The sequence below is a fragment of the Molothrus ater genome, chromosome 2 (genome assembly GCF_012460135.2).
Source record: "Molothrus ater isolate BHLD 08-10-18 breed brown headed cowbird chromosome 2, BPBGC_Mater_1.1, whole genome shotgun sequence".
NCBI lineage: Eukaryota > Metazoa > Chordata > Aves > Passeriformes > Icteridae > Molothrus > Molothrus ater.
In genome coordinates, this window is record NC_050479.2 from 60,143,603 (window position 1) to 60,156,563 (window position 12,961).

Consider the following 12,961-nt stretch of genomic DNA (forward strand, 5'->3'; position numbering starts at 1 on the left):
CTTATGGAAACCAAGGTCTGAACTCCAGGGAATGAAATGAGGTGAGCACAATTGCATATCTAGTCACAGATATAAGATTCAGGGCAGAAGAAACAGAAAAGGGGACTGGAGGCAAAGTGAGAATCTGAATTTCAGGGCAAAAGGGGATGTACAATATGTGAACTGAAGAAGTAACTTCAAGACTCGTAGAGTTTTAAGAGACTCAATTTTTTTGTGGTTCAGTAAGCAAGGGAATGTGAGAGACTATATATGATATATATTTCATGGCAGGTGACTTTGGCCACAAAGCTCCAGCATGACCAAGGCTAAAGAGGCCAGATGTGTAGAGGTATAAAAAACCATCATGTGAGATCCTCCGGTGCATCATGAGGAAAGGAGGGGAGCTGACTAATCTTACTCTGACACTCCTTCTTAGTGTAAAGCCCTTTATAACATGACATTCCTCAGCAGTCTCTCACACTCAGGGAACAAACATCCTTGGGCAACTGTTGTTGCTACATTAGCTACAGAAAGCTGCCTTCCAAAAACCAAAATGCTCTAAGTCGTCTTGTTTTCTTCCTTTTGAGGTTACACTCTTACCATCAAGGCAGTTCATCAACTCACTACTGATAAACTTATTATCAACAAAAATAGTTCCTTTTTCTGCATCTGGAAGAAGTGCAGCAGTTTTGGTTCCTCAAATGAGGTGAGCTGCTGTGGCAACTCTTTGGGCCCGGCTTAGTGGCACTATCTCAACTTCATGGGAGTACTTTATAGCCTCAGTTAAATGAGTAGATAAGCAGATGAGTAGATTCATCTTTTTGCACCAATAGTACTCCTACATCTTTGTAAATAGACGGATTTTGCAAAAGCTAAAGCTCAGATGTCAGTGTGCTTTTCTTTGTATGAAAAAGCTTTAAAACACAAAGAAAATGTAAATACATTAAAAAAATATTACAAATTTCTTTTTTTTTTTTTGTGAAATACAATTTCTTGTCCATGTTTACACTTACCAAGTAGATGATCTGAAGATAACTTGTTGTAATCAAGTAATCAAACATGATAGCTGCAAATTCAAAAGGGCAGGCTGAAAGTAGAGTGAAGAACACCATTATTTTGGATGGTGATTAAGCTTAATTTTTTTCTCTCTCCTCCAGTTCTACTTTTTCACATATCCCACTATTCCACAACAACAGGGAGGAAAACAAAAGAGTGAAAGTGTTGAGTTCAAAGGAGATACAACATCCACTTGAAGGGCTGTAATGCTTTGGCTGGTTTTCAAGGGGATGCTGGTATCTAGTAAACCAAGAAGGCTGAAGTAAACACACTGTGTATTAATAAAAGGTGTAATGGAGGGCAGAGAAATACTTCTGCTCCATCAGGTTGGCACGGTGGCCCTGGAAATAAGCACCCCACTGTGTCAGACATGGCCTACACATCCGTGCTGTCTGTTCCACAGTGGCTATGCCGTGTCCCAGCTCCTGGGAGTTTGTTTTAACGTGCCCGTGGGACCACCCGCAGCCACTGAGGAGGAACGAGGTGCCGTTTCACCCTCAATTTAACATCCAAAGGGTGTCAAAAGCCCAGTACTGCGCTCTCGGAGCCTTTGCGGAGGAGTGGGGCCAGAGGGCTGTCCCAGCACCCGGGCCTTGCCCCTGGTCCCCTCCTGTCTCGGCTCGGGGCAGGGTGATGCGGGAACAGCGATGCTCCCTCCGGGGCGCCCCCCAACACGCAGCCGGGCCCGTCGGGGCCGCAGACCCCGCGCCCCAGGCCCGCACCGAGGCCAGCGGGGCCGGCCCGGGGGCCGGGGAGGCGGCGTGTCCCGCGGGGCAGGAGCGGCTCCCGGCGCACCGAGGAGCTTTCTGCCCTCGCCGCGGGGCGCAGCCTCGCCCGCCGGCCCCGCCGCGACGCCGGCAGCGGGAGCGGCCCTAAACCGGCTTACGCCCAAGGCGATTTGCCCGTGATCCGCCGGGCTTCCCGGGCGGGAGGGGGCCGGGCGTGCGGGCGGCTGGGACAGCGCGGCGGGCGGGCGGGGGGCGGCGATGATGTGAGCGGCGCGGCAGCTGCAGGCCGGCTCCCCCGGGAGCCGGGGCTGAGCCCGGTGGCCGTGGGAGGGAAAGGAGCCGGGCGGGGAGGGAGGAGGGGGCCTGGACATAGCCGGGGGAGAAAAGGGAGGAGCGGGGCCGGGGTGGGGGGAGGACGAGCGGCGCCGGGGAAGCGCTGCCAGCCGGAGCAGCGGCAGCGGCGTGAGGGAGGCGAAGCCCGGCGGACCCAGCTCCGCTGCCCGTCGGCGCTCTCCCCGCGGAGGTTGGGGACCTGCTGCGGGGTGATGGAGGAGCATGAGTACCCTTCCTATAGCGCCCGCAGCCCCGCCTGGGAGGAGCTGGTAGGTACATGCGTGCCATGCCGTTGCACAGGCGTTTCCTACCCTTTTTCCTGCCTGTATTGTTCAGCCGGGGGGTCGGGCTATCATCCTTATCTGTGCCCTCCAGCCCCCCCCTTCCCTTCTTCCGACCCCGCTCCACGCCAGAGCCCTGCCGCCGGCGCTCGTCCCCTCCCCGCGGGGAGCGGGGGGGTGGGAGCCTTTCGCCCCCGCCGTGTCTGGCCATTTGCTGACGAGCTCGTCCCTCTGGGAGACGGGGAGTTCGTTGCCCTTTCTGAGTTTCACTGCCCGGGTGGAAAGCCTGGGATTAGCACCGAGAGCCTTGCCTTCAACTTTGCCGGGGGGGGTGGGTTGGATGTTGACACCGTTAAACTCCTCTTAGCACAGCAAAAGCAGCGTTGGGAGGCAGCTTTCAGAAAGAGACGCACACTTTCCCTCCCTTCTTCTACTGGAGCTAGGCTGGGAATTGTTCCCATCGCAGCGGCAAGCGGGACGGGGCTGGGGGTACCCTGCTGTCACCCCGCTGTGTGGGGAAAGTGCGTGCCTTTGGGCAGCTAGGAAGGCAGGGGAGTGCTCAAACTGGCCAGGAGGAAAGCTGCTGTGAGGTGCCTTTGCGGTTTGTTTAAGGAACTGGAAGACCCTCCTTCCAACCAAAGGAAATCATGTCACCGGCATCCTCAGCAGGCGATAAAATCAGATTTCCCTTTTCAGGGCAGTCTCGTCCCGCTCCTGGGCTTTTCTCCATTGTGCAAGCACACACACATCAGGCAGGGAGGGCCAAAAATAGGCTTTGGGTAGTTGCTTGGGAGATTTCAGGCTATCTAAGAGGTCAAGGCTAGGCTGCCTCTGGCCCTGAACTTGGTGAGGCAACATGAAGAATGGACCTGTGCCACTGCCAAGCTCCCCTTTAGATGGCTGTACCATGTTTTGCTAACTCGTTTTGTTGGTCCAGTTTTTACTCGTAAACCCAGTTTTAAAGAGAAAATGGGGGAGACCCATTCTCTGCGTGGCTTGGTGTGTGCACCCTCAGGAAAGCAGCAGCGGAACCCTGGAGATACCCACAATGAACTAAGTTCACTCCCTTCCTTGTTAGGATTTGCAGCCCTTACAAATATATTTTTACTGTCCTAGTATTTGTTATTAAGTTGAACATCCCCCTTCGCTGCCCTCTGCAGTCCTCAAGCCCTGAAACTGTTGCCGGAGATGCAGCTGTGATAGGGAAAACAGCTGTATGTGTGTTCCGGTAACATGGGGCTGACATTGAAAGGATCAGGCAAGGGAAACCCGAGATTTTTGCCTGGAGAGATGAAGACATCGTGGGAGGAAGGCAGCGAAGTCAATTCCTGCGAATGCGTTATCCTATTAAACAGTGACATTTAAATTGCTGCCGTCATCCAAAACTCAGCTGAAACTCGGGAGGCAGATGGATTGCAGCCCCTCTCCGCTTGGAAATGCAGAGTCCTGGCTGAAGCATCCAAGCCCGTTTCCTTCTGTGCGCATGGCTTAGATAAACAAGGAGCACATCTTTTTTTTTCTCCATTTCCCCCTCCCCCAGTAAGGGCCAGGATTTGGGTCATGTTTATCTTTTCATTGCTGCATTTGTTAGAGAGTACATCCATAAATGCAGTTTTAAGGTTAACCACTGCACTGATTTCCGTTACAAGACTCTAATTTCAGCTAATCCACTCAATCCTTTACCTGGTAACCTGCTGGTAAAATACATGGTCTTTGTGGCAAGAGCCACATTGTTCTTTCCATCTGCTCATAAGCAGGCTTTTTATGATAATGGGGGCAAAGGGAGATTCAGGTGAAGACCTGAATGATGAAAGGGAAAACATAGTATACTCTCTCCCCTGCTCTTAAAACATGAAACAAAGAGTAGTAAGATAGGGAAAACTATTTTTTGCAGGTTTTGAATCTGTGCAAGTTAATAACCTATGCAAATTTCTGATTATTGGGAAATGCTCTTCCTGTAGCTATTCTGAGAAATAAGTTATAGACATTAAATGAAGCGAGAAGTCCTTTTACCAGTCAGGGTTGGACTTGTCTGTGTACTACTTCAAATTTCTATAAAGACCTTTTCTTAACTCGCACCTACACTTTTTAATTGAAAAGCTCTTCCTGAATCCAGTAAGAGTTGTAAGACCCCATGATGGAGCTAAGCAGACGTGACTTAAAATGTAAGGCGCACCCTGCATTCTTGCAAGGGAGGTTTGGTGGCTTTGTAGTTAAAATGTGCGTAACACATGACTCACAAAGCTCTGGACACAATTTTCATATGTTATATGAGACCTGAGTCTTGGCTTTACCTTACTTTTGAAATGCATATATAAGTCCTAACACATTCAAAAAGCATCTGTTTACTTTTATTACCTGCCCTGGTTTGGACCTTTTTATTTTGAAGCATACAACACAGTTTAGTAGTTTCCTTAATTTTGTAACCTACAGGTTACGGAATTCCCTTGTCTAATCCCAAACCAGCCACAAGTGATGCAGTTACTTTCTTTAACAGTGGTATGGATACATGTTGTTATATTTTGGCTTCCTCTTTTCTAAGTAAGGAAGTCAAGAAAGAATAGTATCACTAATTTGATCTGCAGAGGGAGTTCAGACAGGCAGGTCTGAAATAAACTTGTTCAGAGTGGGAAGCCCAGTTAAAAACCGTGGCTACCACTAACCACCAAAATTAGGAAAGATTCAATAAAATCTTTTCAACATGGTGAATAATGAATTGTTAACCTGACACACTATTGATTCAAATTCCCTCAGAAAAACTTTCTGAGATGAAGAATAGAAAAGCATTACCCTTTAGTTTATAGATGCCAAAGTGACTTGGAAAAAAAGAATGTGAAAATGCTTGTTACAAAGGGGGTTTAGGGCTGAAATCAAATAGTGCAGTAATCTGTATTATAAACTATAATCTTCAGTGCAGCTAGAATGCAATGTGTATTTAGATTTTTTCTATATTGCATATGCATTTTATGACACACGTCCTATTAGGACTCAATGTGGTTGAGTCAAAATGTTCTCACAGTGTATATATGTATATTAAATGTATACAATATCACAGTGTAAATATGTATGTATTACATAAAGGGCAGTTTATCAGCTGATATTAATTGCTGTAGCACAAATGATGTCAGCAGAGCTATTTTTTGTTGTTTGAGTATCTTCCTTTAAACACCAACCTTTATGCTTTTTACTCCCTTGCTTCAGTTAGGAAATTTAAAGTCATTGCTAAGAAGTGTGAAACTGTTAAGTGAAAGACAGAGCATGTGCAAATACTGTATGTGTTTTTAATGGCTGCATAGAGTCCCACATTGTTCAAGAGCCCAACTTGCAGAAGTCCAGTGGTACCATTTGTGCCAGAGTATTTGTAGTTGTGGTCACGGGGCTGAAAGGTGCTATCCAATATTTCACATATTGAGTCTGACATGGACCACCTGGGAGAAAGCCAGCTGTGACATGAAGGAAAAGAAGTCAAATTGCAAGTCCTTTTTGAGGCGAACTTCATTGCCACCTTAGGCAGCTTTATCTGGATAAAGGCTGGAACTGGACCCTGATTATCTATTAACACCTTTGAAAAGAAGAACAAGCAGAAATAGTGATATCTTTAAAACTGTCTTTGTGCCTCAGCAACGTGTATATTTGTAGAAAAAAACCTCTATGCTAATGTGAGTAACTTTTATATTTTCAACAATGCTTAACACTTGGTTTCTCATTTTGGAGAACTCTGTACGCATTAAACAACTGGAGACGTTAGAGCCTGTAACTTCACAGAATCCACTATGTGCTTCACAGAAACCATGTTCTCATATTCTTGTTGAAGTGTTCTCGTGGGACATTTCCTATCATTTGCAGACTTAGGTTATTGCTACTAAAGTCTTCACATTAAGTAACCTGAGAGAACATTCCTAGTACTTTTTGTTTCTTTCATAGCACTCTGAAGTTTACCAAGACATGATGAAAGAGACTTGCTTGGAAGTGAAAGGCTAAATGCTTTCTTTCCTGGTAACCACACTTCTCTGTTTGGATAGTCAGGAGTGAGGAAGAGCACACTGAGGTAGCCCAGGTGAAGATGCATGGTGCCCTCTGCATGGTGCAGCTACTAGTGCTCATAGTTAAGCTCTAAAAATGAACAGAAGTTGAAGACATGTATTTATTCTTACAGTAACTACTATTGTTCAGCCAGCACTATTTAATTCAGTTGAATTAAATGTAGCCAGTCTTGCTTGTATTCTGTCAGCACCAAATGTTTCTCAAATCACAGTTACTATTATGTGCAATATGTTAGGAAACTATATCTTGTTGTCCCCTTGCAATATTCAAGTGACATTTACCTTCAAAAGAATTAAGGAATTGCAGTGAGACATGTTCTGGCATAATCTGCTATTCCCAAAATTCAGATGGTGAAGAGGAAGAAAGGACGGTGGAAAGACACAGTGTCCATAAACATTGCTTTTACTATCTTTCTTCCTAGCTGTGCCCTAAACTTATCTACTGAGAGCAATGCATACTTGCATCTGGTCAAGTTTGATCCCATGTTTTGAAAAAATGGAGAACTCCTTCTCCGGTGAAGAGTGAGATAAGACAGAATTAATCCTTATTTTCACAATCATTTTGAGATGAGGTATTAATGATAGGATTTAGGCCTTATTAATACTTTGATAGGGCATGTAGGTAAATTGATCAAAATGCCTTTAAAATAGAACTTCTGAATCCTTAAAATAGATATTTTGAATTTTTAAATGTTACTTTTGTTATTTTTTAAAATATAACCTCCACAATTGGTCCTATGTGGAGGTGGGTAGTAGAATTGCATTTGAAGTACCTGCTGCCAGTAACACAGAACTAAGCCACAAGAACTCCAAGGCTTCATGGAAATATTGCTTTCCCCTACACTACTAGAAATAAAAACCCCAATAAAAGAAATGGGCTGGACTATAAAAACTCTGGACTCTTTGAAATTCAGACTGTGGCAAGGTGTCTGCAGTGTAGAATAGGTTGTACAGTTGTTTACTTTTCCTCATTAAATGCTTTGTATTTAGGTACTGCGGCATTATATTAGCATGTTAAGAGATGTTAGTTCCCTTTCTGGAAATATAAATAGAATTGTGGGAATATAGAAACCACAAACATTGATTGCTTTCTTATGCTTAATCCGGCCCATGCAGCTAGGATTTGTGTGTTTTATTTAGTATTGCTGTGATTTAAACACTTATTTTGAACACTGACTACATACAAGCCACAATAATTTCAAAGTCCCACAATTCAGAACATGTGGTGACATTTCGAGATTGTGCGAGCTGCCAGATCTGAGATGAAAAAGGAAAACTGACCCTTTCTTTCCCCAGAAGTAAGGGCTGCTCTTTCACAAAGACAAAAATGAACAGAATAACAAGAAAATTAAGCTATTATGAGAAAATCACTGGAAAGCAATAGATGCATTTACTAAAACTGTCCAAGGCTTTGGCGCTGATGGATAGTTACCACGGGGTTGACTGGCTGGAGGAATAGCATACAGATAAGGAGCCCATCGCATCAGATGCCGTCCGTCCAAGTCCCGAAGAGACATCCTGCGCTCCCAAGGGAGAGCGGCACAGCCTTCGGCCGGGACGGGGCAAGGGCTTGGCACGGCACCCGCCCGCTTTCGCCCTCATTGCGCTCGGAACTCGGCACTGCCGCCCTCCGAGTGTCACCGGGCGGCACAGAGCGCACGGGGGTGCCCGGCGGGGCGGGCGGTGCTCGCTCCGGTGCCGGCCCCACCTCCCGGGCAGCCGGGACACTCCAGGAAACCCGGGCAGGTGCGGGAGCGCCGGGCGCCCTTCCCGCTCTCCGTCGCTTGTTTCTCCGGCCGGATTGGCCCCGGCTCTCACCTGCGGGCGGGCACCGTCCTGCCGGGAGCGGCCCGCCCGGCACCGGCACCGGCGCCCCCTGCAGCCGGCGGCCGCCCCGGGCCGCTCCCGGTCGGCAGGGGCGCAGGGGGCCGGGCCCGTCCTCCCAGCTCCGCCCGCCGGCGGGTGGCCGTGCCCCGGTCGCTAGGAGCGGGAGGGGGCGGGCGGCGCGGCCCGCGGCCCCTGCCTGTGGGAGGGGGCGGCGGAAGATGGCGGCCGGGCGGGCGGCCCCGCTCCGCTCCGCTCCGCCAGAGCCGCGGCCGCCACCTCCCCTGTCCCGCCCCCCCGCACCGCCTCTTTCCCCACCCTCCCGCGCCGCCTCCTCCTCCTCCTCCTCCCCGGGGAGGGGAGCGGCAGCGGCTGCCCTGGCTGAGCCGGGCTCGTGTGCTTTCTCTCGGTAGGAGTCCGGGAAGATGGCCGGGGCCGAGTCGGGGATGAGCGGCGCCGGGATCCCGCTGCAGCCCCAGCCCCAAGCCCCGGCGGCGGCGGCGGGGCCGGCGGACGAGTCGTCGGACAGCGAAGGGGAGCACGAGGGCCCCCAGAAACTCATCCGGAAAGTGTCCACCTCGGGCCAGATCCGCAGCAAGGTAAGGGGGGCAGGAGCCGGCCAGCCCCGCCGCTTTCACGGCCGGTTCGTCCATCCCTATCGCCAAGCGGGGCTAACCCGGAGCTGGGGACGGCCGCTGCATCCCGCCCGCATCCCCAGGAGCGGCGGCGGGGGCTTGGCGGGGGGGGAGGTTTGTGAGACAACCGTGCCTCTTCCTTCCTTTCCTCTCCCCTCCTCCCCGTCCAGCTGTTGCGTCCACATCTGTCCCCGGCTGGCAGGAAGAGCCCCCCGGGGCTGCGGCGCTCCGCTTGGCCGGAGGGGAAGCTGCCTGCCCCGGCAGCCGCCCTGCCCTGCCGGGCGTCCTGGGTGTGGGGGAAGCGGCGGGCTGCCTCCCTCCTTCCCTCCCTCCCTCCTTCCCTCCGGCTCCTCTTCCTCGGCGGCGGGCACCGCTGCCGCGGGGATCCCGCCCTGCCACCCTGCGGCGCGGGTGGGCTGGCTCAGCGAGCCCTTCCCCGCCACTTTCCATACCCGCCGCCCACCCTTTTTAGTTCACCGCCGGTCCCGGGGACCGCTGCCGTGCGCCCCGCCAGAGCGGCAGGCACCGAGCCCGCGGTGGCACGTCGGGCTCCTCTTCGGGAGTGCCGCCAAGGAGGGAAAGGCGGCTTCCACTTTGAAAGGCACCTCGCGGAAAGAGAAGTAAACTTCTATACATCCTCGCTCGTGACACTGGATGCGTATAGCGGCTGTCAAAATTTTAGGTTAATGCAGTTTTTTTGGCTGTCTCGGGCTGCCGAAGTTGTCCCAGTGGAATTAACTTTTTTCATGGATGGTGTGTTTATTTAGTTTTTTCCCCCCTTGTAAAATCAACAAGCAGGCATTTGAAAGCATAAACATCATGAAACAGACTTGCTGTGTAGAAGGATCCCATGACTTTCTACAAAGCGTGGTCCACAGTCAGTGATGGGATCTGCACAAAACCCACCTTGGGGAGAGCTTATTGATGCAATAACATGAAGATCAGGGCTTTTCTGGGAAGTGTCTGTTTTGAGGGGCAAAGTGACTCCATGCAGGCCTGAACTGATCACACTTAGGGTTTGATTTCTACACAATAGGTCACGTGGTGTTGTTTCCTCTACAGAGCACCCATTAAAGTTAGTAGTTAGTGAAGTCCGGTCCGGTTGGCGCTGTTCTTCCCTTGGGCTTTTGCTCCATGCACTATGTGCAAAAGGCAGCCACCTTTAAACAGTGATTGTTAAACAGTAATGTTGCTCTGTTATGTGAGGTGGAAGGCAGTTTTTTCCTGAAACCTCCTAAACAAGATGTGTCGTTCCATTTTGTTGCTAAATGTTAATTTTGCATTTACAGATGTTAGGCCTGGCTGAAAGGTTACTATAGTAAATAATATGCAACTGTTGCATTGTGTTGGAAACGTAGTTCTACACAAACTTTCAGCTTTAACACCCTTTTGTGTCTTCAGAACATTTTAAAAGTTACAGAGTACGATGCCTTTATTACCTGTAGTGGTATTAAATGCATTTGAGTGTTTGCTCTCAAAGAGGTTGATACTTGCATAAGGAAAACGTGCCTATTATGAATGTTGTCAACACAGATTGGTGAGATTGAGATCCCAGCCAATTCTTGCCAACTGTTACAGATGGGTGGGATATTCTGTGTCTGAAGGTTGTGAATGAATGCTGAGCTGAGATCGTCTGAAGATCTAAGACAGCTCTGCAAGTCTTGCCTTTGCTTATCTTAGCTTGAGTCCCAGTTCTATTTCTGTGAATCAGATATATATAGGAAAAACTGACTGCTGACATAATTGGAGTTAAAACGTTGCTTTACTGGTTGCAATTTACAATAATATGCAACTCCACATATAAACATCTTCCTTTCAATTTAATTAAAAGTGATATGTCATTGTTAAAGATGAGACCCATGTTAAATAATTCAGTAGCACTTTATTTTATAACTCACAATGCATTATTTAAAAGTAGCTATATTTAGACAGACAACTCCCATTTAGTTTAAGGGTGTTGTATGTTTGCTGTTGTAGTAGTTGGTGATCAGTGGTTACATGAAACCACTAGAGCAAGGAACATCAGGGAGCTGCTCTTTTACCCAGCTAGTCCCTTTCATTCAAATTAGATTTGTTAAGCTTCACTTACTTGGTGAATGTGTTTGTAAGCTAAGGTTTTAATTAAATGGATTGGGTTTGTCTTACATCTAAGAATAGACTTTTGAAAGAACCCAAAGCATGTATATTACATTTATCATTGATGCTTGTGGGCCATTTAGGACTGTGCTATTTTTCTCCAGAGGTTGCTTATTTACTTACTTGAAGCATTTCAGTGATGTGGTATCGATTCCTTAGCTCAGAACTATACCCAAAAGTCTCCACTGGTAATTGTTTTTGTTTTACTTAAGGAAGATGTTATTTTTAGATGTTTTGGTACAGTTGATCATTTGTGAAAGCTACCATATGGTGATACTTTGCAGACAGAATCACTCAGGAGTGGATTTTTTTAATGTGTGTATAACAAGATTTAGGAAATATACGTACAAGAACAAACCCCTTTCACTAGCACAAACAGAAGCCTAAAAACTTCTAACATCTGTAGTTCTCAAAGACAATTTTTACTCTTTGCTCTTTTCTTCCTAAATAAAACCAATTAATTATTTAACTGAGGGCAGAGGGTGTATAAGAGAATGAGAAGATGAAAAGCAGGAGTACTGTATTGGCAGATGTAATTACACCAAAGTTTATTGCTTGGTTGTGATACGCTAATGATTGGTTCACAGTCCTATTTAGAAGACTGTTGTCCAGTTTTGCCATAGCTTACCTGCACTGGAGAGCAACTTCCTTGGCAAGCTGTTAGCTTGATTTCAGTGGAACTACTTTTACAGTCAGTTGCTAAGAAAAACAGTTTGGTGATGCGGCTGGACATCATTGTAACTTCTGCTATGGGTGCAATTTTAGTTTATGCATATCTATCTCTTAAATTTTTACAAAACTTTAAAGCATATCTGTGTCAAAATGTGGCCATTATTAATTACCCCAAACAGAAAACTTGAAGATCAACATGTGTTTGTGTCTGCCAACTTGAGGAGGAGGGAACAAGTAGTGGTGTAAAGGACTAAAGGACTATTCTTTAGGCCAACATGTTGTTTGTCACTAGGAGCTGTTTGCTAAAGCCCCATACTTGGCTGTAGAGTGACACTGTAGCAGTAGGTACCTTTAGGGAAATCAGGACCAAAACTGATTAGGACTTCTGTGAGATTAAAGCCAGTATCTTTAAATGTCATCCTGGAACCTTTTGCATCTGTGGAGTTTGTATGTGTTCCATGGAGGAAGCACTAGTTAATAATAAGTGACAGGTACATTGTGAAGTTTGAGCACTTTTGAGCCAAAATCCCTAATGGAAACAGGTTTTGGTTTTGTAATGTCTACTTATCCCTCCCCCCCATTTTGAATGACTTGAATATTTAGCTCATAAAACATGTCTTGGTAAAAAAAAACAACAAAACCAACAAACATTTTAAGAATATACATTTTGGATTTTTGGTAACTTTGGAAAACTGTAGTCAGACAGTTTGGAAGTAGTATATATGATGATGCTGGGTTACAAGCAGGGGTTACATTGGAGATTGAAGTAATGGAAAGTTCTCCATGTGTGTGTTAAATTTGGCTTCTTCATTTTAAGATGTTGGTTAAGACAGGCAGAGTCAGTGCCTTCCTTAAACAGATGACTTCAGTTCTTGGGGCTACAGCCTGAAAACTGCCTGTCATCAGCTGGCTTCTAGTTGCTTTAAAGTTAATTGCTGTAGTGCAAAGCACATTCCTTAAAAAGATGGCCTTTCTTCTGTTCTTTATAGCAGAAATGTGTTGAGAAGGGGAAGTTCAAATTAGAGCTCACACTTTTTCTCTTTGAATTCTCCTCACCTTGAGGATCAGCAGAAGATTAATAAATGAAACGATCCCTGGGTACTTGGAAGTATAGTTGTTAGATGAGCACAGTTACAGCTCCCACTCTTGTCTTGAGTACTCTATAAAAAACTGCATATGAAGAGTAGCACTTTTATCACTGACCTAGCTTTCTATTTTAATGGCTCCACATCCAGTTAATGCAAAACCTCTGTTGGATATGTGGTTTGCTCTCA

General features: G+C 47.1%; 1 protein-coding gene across 1 annotated transcript in view; it reads left to right on the forward strand.

The window, feature by feature from the left end:
• Nucleotides 1-2,229: 2,229 nt before the first annotated feature.
• Nucleotides 2,230-12,961, forward strand: part of DGKH (diacylglycerol kinase eta) — a 153,997-nt gene continuing 143,265 nt past the window's right edge. Inside the window, exons 1-2 of the mRNA XM_036382627.2 lie at nt 2,230-2,365; nt 8,658-8,843. Of these exons, the coding sequence (XP_036238520.1) occupies nt 2,309-2,365; nt 8,658-8,843 (243 nt within the window). The 5' untranslated portion in view covers nt 2,230-2,308. The remainder of the gene's footprint in view (nt 2,366-8,657; nt 8,844-12,961) is intronic.